The following is a 15,000-nucleotide window of genomic DNA, read 5'->3' as shown; positions in this document are numbered from 1 at the left end:
TCTTTCTCTCCCTTCCTTGTCTTTATTATTTTCTGCCTTTCTTCATCGTTCTTTTCCTTCTTCTCCATTTGTCGTTCCTTCTCTGCTTCCCCTTTTTCATCTTTTTTTTCCGTTTTTTCCTCCCTTATTCTTTTTTTTTTCCTTCCTTCCTCAATGTTTCCTTCCTTTTCCCTCCTGTCTTATTTTTTTTTCCCTTTCTTTCCTTCCTCCGTTCATTTCTTTCGTGTGCTTCCAACTCTTTTCTCATTTTTATTTGCTCCTTCTCTTCCTCATTCTTTCTTTCCCTATTCCATTTTTCCTTCCTTTCTTGTTTCCTTCTTCCTTACATACTTATTTTGTCTTTTTTTTTCTTGTTCTTCGTCCCTTTTTTTTTATGTATTTCTCTCCCTCATTCTTTTTTTCCACTATCTACCGCTTCTTTCCCTCACCCTTCTTACTGCTCTCCTTCCTCCATTATTGTTTCCTTCCTCCTTCCTGACATACTTATTTTATCGTTTTCCCCACCTTGTCTCCTTCTTTCCTTCATTTTTTACGTACTTCTCTTCCTCTTTCTTTTCTTTTTCACTCCTTACCTAGCGCTTCTTTCCCTCACCCTTCCTACCACTCTCCTTCCCCTCCATTCTTACTTTTGTTTTCCTCCTCGTCCTTTTTTTTTTTCCTTCATTTTTTACATACGTCTCTTCCTCTTTCTTTTCTCTCTCTCCTTACTCACTGCTCCTTTCCCTCACCCTTCCTGCTCTCCTTCCCTCCTTCTACACAACCCCACGGCATCATTACTATGCCTTGCTTTTCTCCCTGTGTTTCCCCGCCTCGTTATTCCACCACCGCCACCACCACCACCTCCTCCTCCTCCTCCTCCTCCTCCTCCTCCTCCTCCTCCTCCTCCTCCTCCTCCTCCTCCTCCTCCAACACCACCATTGCGGATTTTGCTTCCTCCTTCACCACCACCACGCTTGTCAACACCATTTTGTCTCCTGTGGATTTGTTTAGTTTTGTCACTGTTATCTTTTGGTGGTGTAGTTCTGTTCACTTGTTATTGTTGTTGTTGTTTTTTGTTTTTGTTGTTATTCGTGTCACTGTTCATTGTTATTGTTATTGGTATTATTATTTTTTTTTCGTTATCATCATCATTATTATTATTATCATCGTTATCATAGTTTATTTGCATCAGTGAAAGTGTAGTACTGTTAGTTTGTCTTCATCATCACCACCACCACCACCATCATAAATATCATGTCTTCGTCACTTCAGCCACCACTCATCACGTTCACCACCGTTAGTATCACCATGTTCTCCACAACTGAAGTCACCATCATCACCACTCTATAGCCTGTATTCTGAAACGCTTTGCTCTCTCCTCATCACCTCTTTCCAAAGCTCTAATTGAAGGTGCTCGTGTTTGTAAGGCGTTTTTATGGTTCTATTGATGGATTAGCAAGATTTTTGGTTAATAAAAAGGAGAAGCTGTCTTGGAAATGAGGCTAGTTGTCTCTGTGGCCTTGGAAAATTGTAGTGGTGAGAGAGCAAAGCGTTTCTAAATACGGGCCTTATCCTCACCACCACTTGTGACAACACCTATGACAACACCACTTTCATTACTTCTACACCACCATAACCACCATCTTCACCACCACCACCACCACCACCACCACTATACGAAGTTATTTAAGATAGAGAGAGGATGTGGAAATACAATAACAAGGTATGGAAGAAAAGAAAAGAAGTCTAGCTTTGTAAATAAGTAAAAAGAACAAGATGGTTGGTGAGATCACTATAACCATCATCACCACCACCACCACCACCTCACAGTTTGCTAAGAATCCCAATTAATTTACTGTTGATTGTGGTGATGAAAACAACACGGATCGTTAGATGTCCCAAGAGAGAGAGAGAGATGTTGGCACCCTCTTACCGTCTCTCTCTCTCTCTCTCTCTCTCTCTCTCTCTCTCTCTCTCTCTCTCTCTCTCTCTCTCTCTCTCTCTCTCTCTCTCTCTCTCTCTCTCTCTCTCTCTCTCTCTCTCTCTCTCTCCCTCTTCTCTTCTGTCTCTCGCTCGTTCTTCATTCTTTTTGTCTTCTCTGTCTTTGTTTTTCTGTCTCTTTGGTTTCATATGTCATAGTTTTGCAATGTTTTATGCTTATATTTTTCCTCTTTTTTTCTTTCCTTTACGGTGTTATTTCCTCTCTGTTTTCTCTCTTGATTCCTCTTTCGTGTGCTTTTGTATTTTTCTTTGTCATATTTCTTCGTTATATATATTTCTATCTTTCATTTATTTCTCACACTAATCTCATATTTCTCATGTTCTCTCCTTTTATTGCTTGCTTTCTTTTAGTCTTTTATCTCTCTCTCTCTCTCTCTCTCTCTCTCTCTCTCTCTCTCTCTCTCTCTCTCTCTCTCTCTCTCTCTCTCTCTCTCTCTCTCTCTCTCTCTCTCTCTCTCTCTCTCTCTCTCTCTCTCTCTCTCTCTCTCTCTCTCTCTCTCTCTCTCTCTCTCCTTCTCCTCTGTCATCATCCGTCTTACTTCCTGTCGTTTTTCCTCCATTTTTATTATTCTATTTCCTGTTTCATTATCTCTCATTATTTATCAGTGTCCTTCGTCCTTCTCTCCTCATTTAATATTTGACTCATCACCCTTTCCTTGCTTTTTCTTGTTTTTTCTTACTTTTCTTCTTATTTTTCTTCTTTCTTACTTTTCTTCTTTTTTCCTTATTCATTTGTTTTCCTCTTTATTTTATTTTCCTGATCACCCTTTTCTTGTCTTTTTCTTGTTTTTTTTTTATTTTCTTCTTTCTTATTTTCTTCTTTCTTAATATTCTTTTCTTGTTTTTTCCTTATTCATTTGTTTTCTCTTTATTTCTTTCGTTTTATCTCTATTTCATTTTTTTTTGTCTTTCTTTTCTTTACGAGCGGTGTTGTAGTTTTTTTTTTCTTGATTTCGTGTTTCTCATTTTGTTTTATTACTCTCTCTCTCTCTCTCTCTCTCTCTCTCTCTCTCTCTCTCTCTCTCTCTCTCTCTCTCTCTCTCTCTCTCTCTCTCTCTCTCTCTCTCTCTCTCTCTTTATTCCTTTATTCGCTTTATTATTATCATTTGCCTCCTCTTCTCTCATTTTATTCGTTTGTTTTATTCTTTTTTCTCTCTTTCCTTTGTTAAGTGTTTTTTTTTTTTTTTTTTTTTGCCTCTTCCTCTCTTCCTTCTCTTTAGTATTCTCATTCGTTCCTCATGTTTTTTTTTTCTTTTCTTTACTAATCATATTTTATCTCTTTTTCTTTTTCTCATCGTCTTTCTTGCTTTTCTTTCTTCTCTCTCTCGTGTTTTCTTCACCTTACGTCTTTCCTCTTCATTATTATTCATAAGTGTTTTATATTTTCTCTTTTTTTTTTCTTTATCATGGTTCTTGTTTACTGTCTTTACTTTTTTTTCCTTTCGCTTTCCTTTCTTTTCCTTTCCTTTCTTTCCTTTCCTTTCTTTCCCTCGTTTGTCATCTGTTTTTCCGTCTTCTCTTTTGTTAGCTTTTTTTTTTTTTCCTTCCCCCGGTGATATTTGTGTTTTCCTCGAAGTATTATTTTATTTTCCTCTTTTTTCCCTTCTTCTGCTTGTTTTCATTCCTTCAGATGTTATTATCCATTTATTTTCCTTTTTCTTATCATGTTTCTGTTTTTTTTTTTTTATATTATCCATATTTTTCCCTATCTTTTATCTTCCTTACCTTGTTTTCCCTTATGTTCCTTATTTCCATCTTCTCATTTGTCATCTTTATATTTTCCTTTTTTTTTTCCTCTTTCATAGCTTGTTTTCATTACCTCCACATGTTATTTTTATCTTTCTCCCTTATCATATATTTAATCATCTCTACTTACCTTTATTCCCTTTATTCCATGCGTTATTTTCCACATCTTTCTCTCTTCATACATCTTATCTTCACATTTCCCTTTCCATCCTCATCCTTAGCGTGTTTCCATTACCTCAACTTGTTATTACCCTTGTCTTATTTTTGTTCCTTCTTTCCCTCACACTCGTCCTTCATCAAGGCTCTCCCTCCCTCGGCGCTTCTTCAATCTCGTGTCGCGGTATTTTTTCAAGCGTCGGCCTCGGGAACACCTAACTGTAGCAGGTGCATTATGGGAGAGGTTAACAGGCACTCCACTTTAAGCGTAGCGGCGGGGCAGGGCGCGGCAGGGGATCAGGAAGGGGCGGGTGAGCCTGGATGGAAGGGGGGCAAGGTATAGGAGGAAGGGTAAAGGCAGACTGGGTAGGGACATGACACGGTAAGGTGAGGGATATGACAGGGTGAAAATGTGGAGCAGGGTGTGTGGATAAAGGAGATAAGGAAGGTGGAGTTTGTGGAAGAGGGTGACAGGGTGGGTTGGTGAGGTGGGCGTGTCAGGACTTAGCGGTGATTGGTGGGTGTCACTGGGTGCGGCTGCAAAGTGGGCGGTGCTGAGACGGGCGTGGTCGTGGAGCATGGGCGTGAGGTATGGAGGGAGGGGAAGAGAGGAAGTGGAGTCTGGAGGAGGAGGAGAAGGAGGAGTAGTTGTAGGGGTGGGTGGGGTAGATGGATAGGTAGATAGTACAGATGGGCGCGGCGTGGTTTGCTCGGTGTCACTGGGTCTGGTGTAGAGATGGGCGCGGTGGACGGTGGGCGGGGTCTTAAAAGTGTGTGTGTGTGTGTGTGTGTGTGTGTGTGTGTGTGTGTGTGTGTGTGTGTGTGTGTGTGGTTTAAAAGAAGGCGTAGTGAGTGGGGAAGGTTACGGCTGGACTGGAGAAATATTTACATACCTGATGCTCTTCTCTCCTCCTCACCCTTCCCCTCCTCCTCTTTCTCCTCCTCCTCTTTCTATTCCTTCCTTGTTGGAAGAGAGAAAGAGGGAGAAAGAGAGAGAGAGAGAGAGGGAGGGAGGCAAGACGGAGCAGCTCTGGGCTATCATGTAACTGAGAAATTATGAAACGCACACCCTGAGAAAAGTGTTTAAAGTGCGGTGAGGCCTTTTACTACTACTACTACTACTACTACTACTACTACTACTACTACTACTACTACTACTACTACTAAGGTGCTGGGTAATTCTACGGTACTCTGCTCTTATGTTGCTAGTTCAGTCTTAGCTCTCGGCAGTTCCTTGGGGAAATGGAAGCGTTTTTTGGTAATGCTAGGAGAGTTATTATGTTTTCTTTTTTTTTTTTTCTCTCTCTCCTTGCTACTCGTACTTACCTGAGGAAGGCTTTTTATTTTATTTTAGCTTTGCGACCACTGTTTCTACTACTACTACTACTACTACTGCTGCTACTTCTACTACTACTACTACTGCTGCTACTACTACTACTACTACTACTACTACTAATAATAATAATAATAATAATAATAATAATAATAATAATAATAATAACAACCAAAGCTACTCATAAAAACAAAATTAAACCACTTGATTACTACTACTACTACTACTACTACTACTACTACTACTACTACTACTACTACTACTATGATAATAATAATAATAATAATAATAATAATAATAATAACCAAAGCTACTCATAAAAACATAAAATTAAGTCACTTGAGCGATCAAAGGATAAAAAAATCAATCAGAGAGAGAGAGAGAGAGAGAGAGAGAGGAACAAGAAAAGTGACACAGGTAAAGGAGACACTGAGACACCAGCCAGATACAGATCGCTGAGAACAGAAGCGTCAATAATGCAGCGTGTAAGTGAGTAAGATGGACTGGCTGAGTGAGTGACGCGGGAAGGGCAGGGGAGGGGAGGTCAGAGCAGGGCAGACAGGACGCGACACTTGATAGACAAGCGGTGGAAAAGGTGACTCGTGGCCTTTGTTATAGTGTTTATGAGTGTGTGAGTGATGGTAGGGCGAGGTGAAGTGGTGCGAAGGTAAACTGTCTGTATTGAAGGAGGGTGAAGTGAGTACTGCTGTTCTCTGCGTGTGGGTTGTGTTATTTTGATTTAGAGAGAGAGAGAGAGAGAGAGAGAGAGAGAGAGAGTAGATGTCATTATGTGCATTGTGATAAGCTAGACTAGAACACACACACACACACACACACATACACGTAATAAAAGATGCATAAACTTACATTTAAACACTTAAGCACACAACACACAAGAGAGAGAGGGAGAAAAAAAAGTATCCAAGAAACATCGTGTATACTTTTGACTCCTTAGCAATTCCTCTCTCTCTCTCTCTCTCTCTCTCTCTCTCTCTCTCTCTCTCTCTCTCTCTCTCTCTCTCTCGGTCCAACTAAGTGTATGTCAGCGGGAAAACGAGGTGTGTCAAGGAGCAGAGGAGGCGTGGTGAGGCGTGGCACGAAGGAGAGGCAGGGAGAGGAGAGAAGAGAGGCGTGGCACGAAGGAGAGGCAGGGAGAGGACAGAGGAGAGAAGAGAGGCGTGGCAGGACAGAGCACTCCCCGCCGAGCAACAGATGGCGCGCGTCTGTCACCTGCCCCTCCGTTCCTTACCCTCAGCCGGAAACGAAGAGCTTGTGTGTTGTTGTACCTGAGTGGCTCTATTATGACCGACGCTATTACTCTTATCAGTGTCGTCTTCCTTCCTCATTCATTGTAATCTTGATCTTGTTTTGTTGTTGTTCTTGTATTTGTCGTTATTTTTTTTCATTTTGTTTGTTTCTTTGCATTTTTTCGTGTTGTGTTCTCTTTCTCTTCTAGTTTTGCTGTTTCTTCTTTTTTTGTAGTTTTTTCTTTTTTTAGTTTCGTTCCCTTCCATTTCTAGTTTCCCTCTTTTTTTCTAGGCTTGTTTTTTTTTTCCTTTTTCTCTTCATTCATAACTTTGTTTCTTTCCATTTTGGGTCTTTTCCCTTAAATCTTCAGTGTCGTTGTCTTCTTTTTCCGAGCTTTATTCCCTCCCTTTTCCAATCTAGTTCCTTCTCTCCCCTACCGTGTCTTCTTTCTTTCCCAGCCTTGTTCCTTACTCCCTATACCTTTGTTCTCTCCATTATCAGCCTTGTTTCCCCTAATCCGAGCCTCTTTTTTCCCCTCCTCCCCTCATTCTTGCCAATCTAATTCCCTGTCTTAAACCGTCAGGAGCTAGCACGTCAGCCCGTCACGTCCGTCACGCCCACCGTCCCCGCGTCACATTGCCTTACTTGCATTATTGATCTCGCCTTATAAATAACCGGCCTCGCACTCACTGAAAATACCCCACCTCGCCCTCAATGTGCGGCCGCCGTGTAGCGCTGCCCGGTCATAACAGTGATAGCATCGCACGCCGCTCGCCGCTCACATCCCTGGACGCACCAAAGCTCTGCCTCTCCCTGCTGCCTGTCCTGTTCTGCTCGCCGCTCATCGAGTCACACAAACCATGCACTGAGGCTATGATGTGTTTTTCTTCCTTTTCTTGTATTGTCTCGATTTTTTTATTTTTTTTTTCTTGTGTTTGTGTGTGTGTGTGTGTGTGTGTGTGTGTGTGTGTGTGTGTGTGTTTATATACGAATGTTCTAACAGATAGAGATTAGTAGATGAAGAGATTGTTTCGTTGATATAGGATAGATTGATTGATTGAGAATTAATTGATTTATTGGCTAAACACTGTCATAGATAGCTTGATAGATAGATAGACAGACCAACAAACAGAATCATAAATAGACAAACAAATATTAAAATTTAAAAAACAGACATTTAGAAAGATAGCCAGAACAGACAAAAAGATAAATAGAAGGATTGACAGACAAACAAATAATACATACAAAACGCACACACATACACAGACAGACAGACAGACAGACAGACAGACAGATGTATGGACAGTTTTCATTGATGTTCTTCCTGTGGTATTTTTGTGCCGATATCATACAATTCTGCTCTTTGATCCTTCATGTCTCTCGCTGCTCCTCTGCTGCTTCTGCTGCTGTTGCTGCTGCTGCTGCTGCCTTGCGTTGACCTCATCCTGAAGTGGTGTTTGTTTCTTATTTCTTTACTTAGAGTCAGTATTTTCATCCTCCCCATCATAACCACTCCAGTATTTCATTTGTCTATTCTCTCAGGATCTGTGTATCATTATTCGTGTTTTTAAGCTTTGTAAGTGGGAAAATGTGATACAAGAAGAGGAATGATTGATATAACTGGAGGAGGAGGAGGAGGAGGCGAAGGCGAAGGCGGAAGAGGATAATGTAGAGAGACATGGGTCAGTAGAGGACGAGGAGAAGGAAGAAAAGGGAGAGAAGTAAAGAAAAGAAGGGAGGAAAAATTAAATCAAAGAGAAAATGAAAAATGGAAGAAAGGGAAGAAAGAAACTAAAGAAGAAAAGAAAGTAAGAAAGGCAGGAGAGAATTTGAATTAAGTGAATTAAAAAGGAAAAAAAAGAGTTGAGAAAAAAAGTAAAGAATTTTATTTGGAAGAAATTAAGTAGGAAGAAGAGTTTATTGTCCTATTTTATACTGAACTCTGCTCAGGATTTTCTCTACGCATATTATCTTCTTCCGTGTATTTTCTGCGTATTATATTCTTTCCTTATGCGACTTTTCATTCATACTCCTATTTATACACTAAACCTAACGTTGTATTTCCTCTTATACTAATATCTGTACATATATTCAATCCTTTTCCTACACAATATCCAATGCACGTATCCACACACCTGTTTATGTAATCCATTTGTAGTTTGTATTTTTCCTGCTATCAGTCAGGCGCCTATGCTGTAATTTCCTTCTATATTCTTTCCTCATACCCTACTATTTTTCTCTACAATATCCTACACGTATCTATGCATCCTCCTGTTTATGTAGTCCTCTTGTGGTCTGTGTTTTCCTGCGATCAATCAAAGCATGCGTTAGCCTTTTTATTTTCGCCCGCTGCCCCGCGCTGGGTTTCACTATTCATGGTTTGCCCACCACTCAGTATTGACGTGTTTCTGGCGATGGCGTCACCATGGAAACCTTCGTTATGGTGGCTGGCATCCTTACCGCCGTCACCACCGTCACCACCGTCACCATGGAGGAGTCGTGGGAGACGCTGTACTTAGAGTGATTCCGTAATATGGGAGAATAAGCGGAAGGGAGAAAAACTACAACACACAGCAGCCGTCTTTTGAACTTATTGTTCCAGGAATATGAGGTTCCAGGAAGGAGGTTAGTTGGGGTCGCGTCTGGAAAACATTGCCTCGCTCCTGGATGGTAACAAAAGAGGGTTATTTTGAGAGACTGTCATTAACTTTTTAACTTTTTTCGCTGCTTATGACTGGTTTTATTTAAGTAATCTAAAGTAATTATGCCAAACAGGGACTGCCATATGTGTGGCTGACGGGTTCTTGCACTCTCCATTATGTTATGTTCAGTTTATCCACAAATATTAAACTAGGTGCATTAAAGAAGCTAAACATTTGATCACCTTTGCTGTGACTGTCTTTTTTTATTATTTTTAGTGTTAATTTACACCAGACCATTTTATTACTAACAGCTGAGAGAAGCCATAACAGTCAAGAGGTAATCCTTCAGGTGCTCATTGATCTTTCCTTTATCAGAAACCACGCCAAGACTTCATTTTATGCTACAGCCATCTTCCAGTATTATACCTGCGCTAAAAAGTGAAAGGCTGTTGGTTTTTATCCCTTTCCTTTATTTTTCTTGTAGGTTATTTTAATGCCACGCTTAAATGTTTGTTTACGTCATACCCATCTCCTATTACCACGCTGGATAAGAAGTGGAAAGCCTGATATTTTAGTGCCTTTTTCTTTCCTCTTCTTTCGTAAAGGCTTTACAATGTTTTAATGATGTTACCTTTGCATATTGCTTTGATGTGTTCAGTAACGAAGGAAGGTTCATTCTTTTGACATTTTCTTTCTTTTTTCTTGTCGGCGATGCTAAAGACCTTATATAGTGTTTTGTTACTGTAAGTTATTATGTCAGCAAAAATGTTAATAACAAATGAAAAAATATATATGCTGTCATGATTTTGAAATGAAGAGGTGAATTGGTTAGTACCATGGACAGTTTTTTTCCTTTTCTTTTCTTTATTGTGGGTATTTATAAATGTTCTCTTAATTGGTTAATATGTGAGGGAAAATATGCTTGTAAATAATTCGTACTGGGTTTCATCACTGAATTATGTTTTGTACTGCTTTGTTCCTGCGTTTGTTGCCTATGTCAGCGAAGAGGTTGATAACTAATGACTCAAGAGAAAAAAAAAATTCCACACCATATCATTCTGGGTTAAGACGTTGCCGCGCCAAATCACCTCATAGTACGGGGATGAAAAACGCGGTAATGACACAAAGTTGATAATTACCAGCCCGGCTCAAGTGAAGGACAACTTATGCCGCAAAACTTGGTGGCTATAACAAGTACCGCCGTTTGGATCGCCTTGCAGCGCTCAACTTTCTGATCCGGGCCGTGAGTAAAGTGGCGCGTGACTTGTGTGACGTGGGCGTTGACACATCACTGTCAGCGTCTTGGAGTGAGAGATAGATAGAAACGGTTGAGTACATTGAAGGCATAAACGTGCGTGCCAGGGTTGAGCAGTGAGCGTTGGTGTGTCACTCAAACGTCAGGATAGGACGAGGATGAGGAAGAGGAGAAAAGAGAAAGGAAGAAAATAAAGGCGGAAGAAAAGCAGTAGATTTTGCACTAAGAATTTGAAATAGTAGTGTTCTTAGGGACTCTCGCGTGTGTCACCCCTCTAATGTACTCACAACTGTTCTTTATCTGATCCTTCTTGGTGTGAATGAAATTTTTGCAGCGCCTAACACAAAATAGTAAGCGTTTGGAGACTAAGTGAGACCATTTTTTTTTTTTTTATACCATGTGGGCTTTTCACGGGAATTTATGGACTAAAGGGGATACTTTTGGGGGTACCCCTATCTCAAAGCCCACCCGCTAGGAAACTTGCCCCGAATGAGGAAGCCCAACCTACACTCGGACCGTGGACAGGATTCGAACCCGTGCGCTTGGAGACCTCTCGGACCCCAAAGCACGCATGGTTCCTCTGTACCACGGCTTGTGAGCTTCATGTGTGTGTGTGTGTGTGTGTGTGTGTGTGTGTGTGTGTGAGAAGGCAATTTCTCCGTATGTTTCCCTCTTCTCTCCATTCCTTTATCCCACTCTTTCCCTCCTTCCCTCTCTCTCCCTCCCTCTCTTTATTGGACAGTAAAACCAAACAATAAACTTGATCTTTGCCCGTAAAGAGAGAAGCTGTCCACATGGCGAGAGAGAGAGAGAGAGAGAGAGAGAGAGAGAGAGAGAGAGAGAGAGAGAGAGAGAGAGAGAGAGGAATCGTTAAGGAGTCAAAAGTATAGATAGTGTTGGATATTCTTTATTTTCTCCCTCTTTCTTGTGTGTTTAAGTGTTTAAGTGTCAGTTTAAACATCCTTTATTGTGTGTGTGTGTGTGTGTGTGTGTGTGTGTGTGTGTGTGTGTGTGTGTGTGTGTGTGTGTGTGTGTGTGTGTGTGTGTGACCAGCTGACTGACGGGAATGTGACAGAGTTTTCAGTGTGGCGAGGAAGACGTGACGCGAATGAGTGAAGGAAAGACATGAGTGAGAGATGAGTGACGGATTTCTGACTCACTTCACAACACATTACTGTAAGAGAGAGAGAGAGAGAGAGAGAGAGATAGATTGTTTTAGGAAAAGCCTGTATTACTACTACTACTACTACTACTACTACTACTACTACTACTACTACTACTACTACTACTACTACTACCATCACTGCGTCATTGTACTTATGCTTCTCATCCACTACCACCAACACCACCACCACCACCACCACCATCATCTCATCCTCTATTATTACACCTTCCTTCCGTCTTGGCTCACGTTAATTTCCTCCCAAGCGTCACTCAGTACTCGAAAATGTCTTCACCTGCCGTGTTATTACCAAGGTGTGGAGGAAAGGCGCCTGCAGATGACTGACGTGTAGAAGGAACAGATTATGAAAAATGAAATGATGTGTTAGGGATGGCGACGGGAATGTTTTTTTTTTGTTGTTTAGTAAAGAGAGGAGACTAAGGACTAGGTAGCACTTTATATGTAGAAGTGTTCGAACTAAAGGAAGAGTTAAATGAAGGACCGACTTAACCCCTTCAGTACCGGAACGCAATTTTACCACGAGTTTTCGGTACGATTCGACGATTTTATTTACATTAGGAAGGCTTTACGGGGTCAGAAGATTAATGCACAAAGTTGTCACCATTTTATTCCCCACATAAGTTTCTGAAGCTGTGTAAAATCGCCGAATGATAATCAGAATGAATATGAAAACGCGTCATGGTGCTGAAGAGGTTAAGTGTCAGTAAAGAAAACAGTCCTAAAGGAAAAGAAAATTGTAGGATGTCCAAAATGAAGTGCTGGTTAATATTGAAAAGAGATCCTAAAGCAAGTGCAAGTTATATGGTGAACTGAAAGCGCCAATCCTTCAAGGAAACAATTAACCGCTTCAGTACTAAGACGCGTATCCATATTCATTCTGGTTACTATTTGGTGATTTTATACAGCTTCAGAAACTCATGTGGGGGATTAAATAGTGAAGACTGTGGCCATTAATCTTCTGATCTCCATTTACTCTTCCTTGTATAGATAAAATGGTCTAATCGTACACAAAATCTCAAGGTAAAAATGTGTCCCAGTATTCAAGGGGTTAAAAGATAAATTCACATATTGCTGTATTTTGAAACGGCGTGTACATCTGCTGCTACTCTTTACTGCTTGCTGGGAAGGTGTGGCGCCTCGTGAGTACCGTGCTGACTAACTGTGACATCTCCTATCCATTAACCCCTTCAGTACTGGGACGCATTTTTACCTTGAGATTTGTGTACGATAAACTAATTCACTGACATAAGGAAGAGTCTATGAAGGTCAGAAGATTAATGGCCACATTCTTCACTATTTTAATCACCCTACATAAGTTTCTGTAGCTGTATAAAATCGCCAAAAATTAACCAGAATGAATATGGAAGAACGTCATGGTGCTGAAGGGTTTAATCTCCAAGTCTGCTACATTACTCAGAAACAACAGCGGATCAAGCGTCTTTAGCGTGTTGGGTCTTCTCTACTTCCCTTATTACAAGTATGTCTTCATTCACTTCACTTGTAAACCTTCCCTTAAGTCTCTCTCTCTCTCTCTCTCTCTCTCTCTCTCTCTCTCTCTCTCTCTCTCTCTCTCTCTCTCTCTCTCTCTCTCTCTCTCTCTCTCTCTCTCTCTCTCTCTCTCTCTCTCTCTCTCTCTCTCTCTCTCTCTCTCTCTCTCTCTCTCTCTCTCTCTCTCTCTCTCTCTCTCTCTCTCTCTCTCCTGCCATGTAGATTGATTTCCAGCATCCACCTCCCCACATACTCCTATATTCTCTTCTGACACGCCTTAACTACCCCAGTCTCACCTCTCTATACCTTCTCTCCCCTTGAACCGATGTAGTAGTATTCGCTTCTCATTCTGTCCAGTCTTGTCACTCTTGGGAATAGAAACACAGGCAGTAGAAGATTAAAAAACAATTACTTAGCGGTGCGTTTCGAGAGTTTACCTTTGTGTTGCCTCTCTAACTCTGACCGTAAACTGAAGTGGGTGTGTTTTATTTGTCTCTAATGATGTACTCGTTTTCCTGATTCCCTCCAGCCATGCCACTCCTGAAGAAGGCGAGGTGAGTTTAGAGTATGTCTGTGTTATTCTTTCTTGCTTGATTCTAACTGTTCTTTTTTTTCTCTCTCTCCTTCTGAAGGGACACGGCGGATCTGGAGGTGGTGGTGGTGGAGGGGCGTGAGTTGGTAGGGCCTGATCCTCACGCCGCTGTGGATTCCTACGTCAGGGTGTTCCTTCTGCCGGATAAGTCAACCAACATGCAGACCAGGGTAAGGTTTCTCTCTCTCTCTCTCTCTCTCTCTCTCTCTCTCTCTCTCTCTCTCTCTCTCTCTCTCTCTCTCTCTCTCTCTCTCTCTCTCTCTCTCTCTCTCTCTCTCTCTCTCTCTCTCTCTCTCTCTCTCTCTCTCTCTCTCTCTCTCTCTCTCTCTCTCTCTCTCTCTCTCTCTCTCTCTCTCTCTCTCTCTCTCTCTCTCTCTCTCTCTCTCTCTCTCTCTCTCTCTCTCTCTCTCTCTCTCTCTCTCTCTCTGTGTGTGTGTGTGTGTGTGTGTGTGTGTGTGTGTGTGTGTGTGTGTGTGTGTTTACATTTCTCAGGATACACGTCGAGTTGAGATTCTGTTATCGTGTCCCCATATTTTCCTTTACATAATTTGCCCCATAAGAATAAAGGGATTATTCTCTCTCTCTCTCTCTCTCTCTCTCTCTCTCTCTCTCTCTCTCTCTCTCTCTCTCTCTCTCTCTCTCTCTCTCTCTCTCTCTCTCTCTCTCTCTCTCTCTCTCTCTCTCTCTCTCTCTCTCTCTCTCTCTCTCTCTCTCTCTCTCTCTCTCTCTCTCTCTCTCTCTCTTTCAACCACTCTCTCTCTCTCTACTCTCTCTCCCACAATAGCCACTCCACCCCGAACGATAAGTATTTCTTCAGGTGGCGCAGCTCAAAGTACCTCAAACTCAATTTCAACACCCATCATTTAAACATCCATTCCTCCCTCATTTATATTCATAGTGGCTTTTTTTTCTCCTTGCCACCGTGTCTTATCAAAGGGCCCGGCGTGTGTGTGTGTGTGTGTGTGTGTGTGTGTGTGTGTGTGTGTGTGTGTGTGTGTGTGTGTGTGTGTGTGTGTGTGTACGTTGCTGTTTCCTCTTCCGTCTTTTTTTTCTCTTTGTTTTTCAAATATTATGATTAAATTCTTACTTGTCTTTCTGAGTGTCTGTTTTATCTTTTGGTTTGTGTGTCTTGTCTCTCTCTCTCTCTCTCTCTCTCTCTCTCTCTCTCTCTCTCTCTCTCTCTCTCTCTCTCTCTCTCTCTCTCTCTCTCTCTCTCTCTCTCTCTCTCTCTCTCTCTCTCTCTCTCTCTCTCTCTCTCTCTCTCTCTCTCTCTCTCTCTCTCTCTCTCTCTCTCTCTCTCTCTCTCTCTCCATACTATTCCCTCTAATGGAAGCAAATGTGGCTTTCCAATCTCTCCTCCCACGCCCTCCCTCTTGC

At 41.5% G+C, this 15,000-nt stretch overlaps 1 protein-coding gene across 1 annotated transcript in view; it reads left to right on the top strand.

The window, feature by feature from the left end:
* LOC123520145 (mucin-19-like) overlaps nt 1-15,000 on the top strand; it is a 182,134-nt gene that overhangs the window by 144,197 nt on the left and 22,937 nt on the right. The window contains exon 7 of the mRNA XM_045282089.1: nt 13,664-13,793. Within this exon, the coding sequence (XP_045138024.1) occupies nt 13,664-13,793 (130 nt within the window). The remainder of the gene's footprint in view (nt 1-13,663; nt 13,794-15,000) is intronic.

This window comes from Portunus trituberculatus, chromosome 46 (assembly GCF_017591435.1).
Source record: "Portunus trituberculatus isolate SZX2019 chromosome 46, ASM1759143v1, whole genome shotgun sequence".
Taxonomy (NCBI): domain Eukaryota; kingdom Metazoa; phylum Arthropoda; class Malacostraca; order Decapoda; family Portunidae; genus Portunus; species Portunus trituberculatus.
The sequence above is the reverse complement of the archived record's forward strand: the minus strand, read 5'-3'. Positions and strand labels throughout refer to the sequence as shown.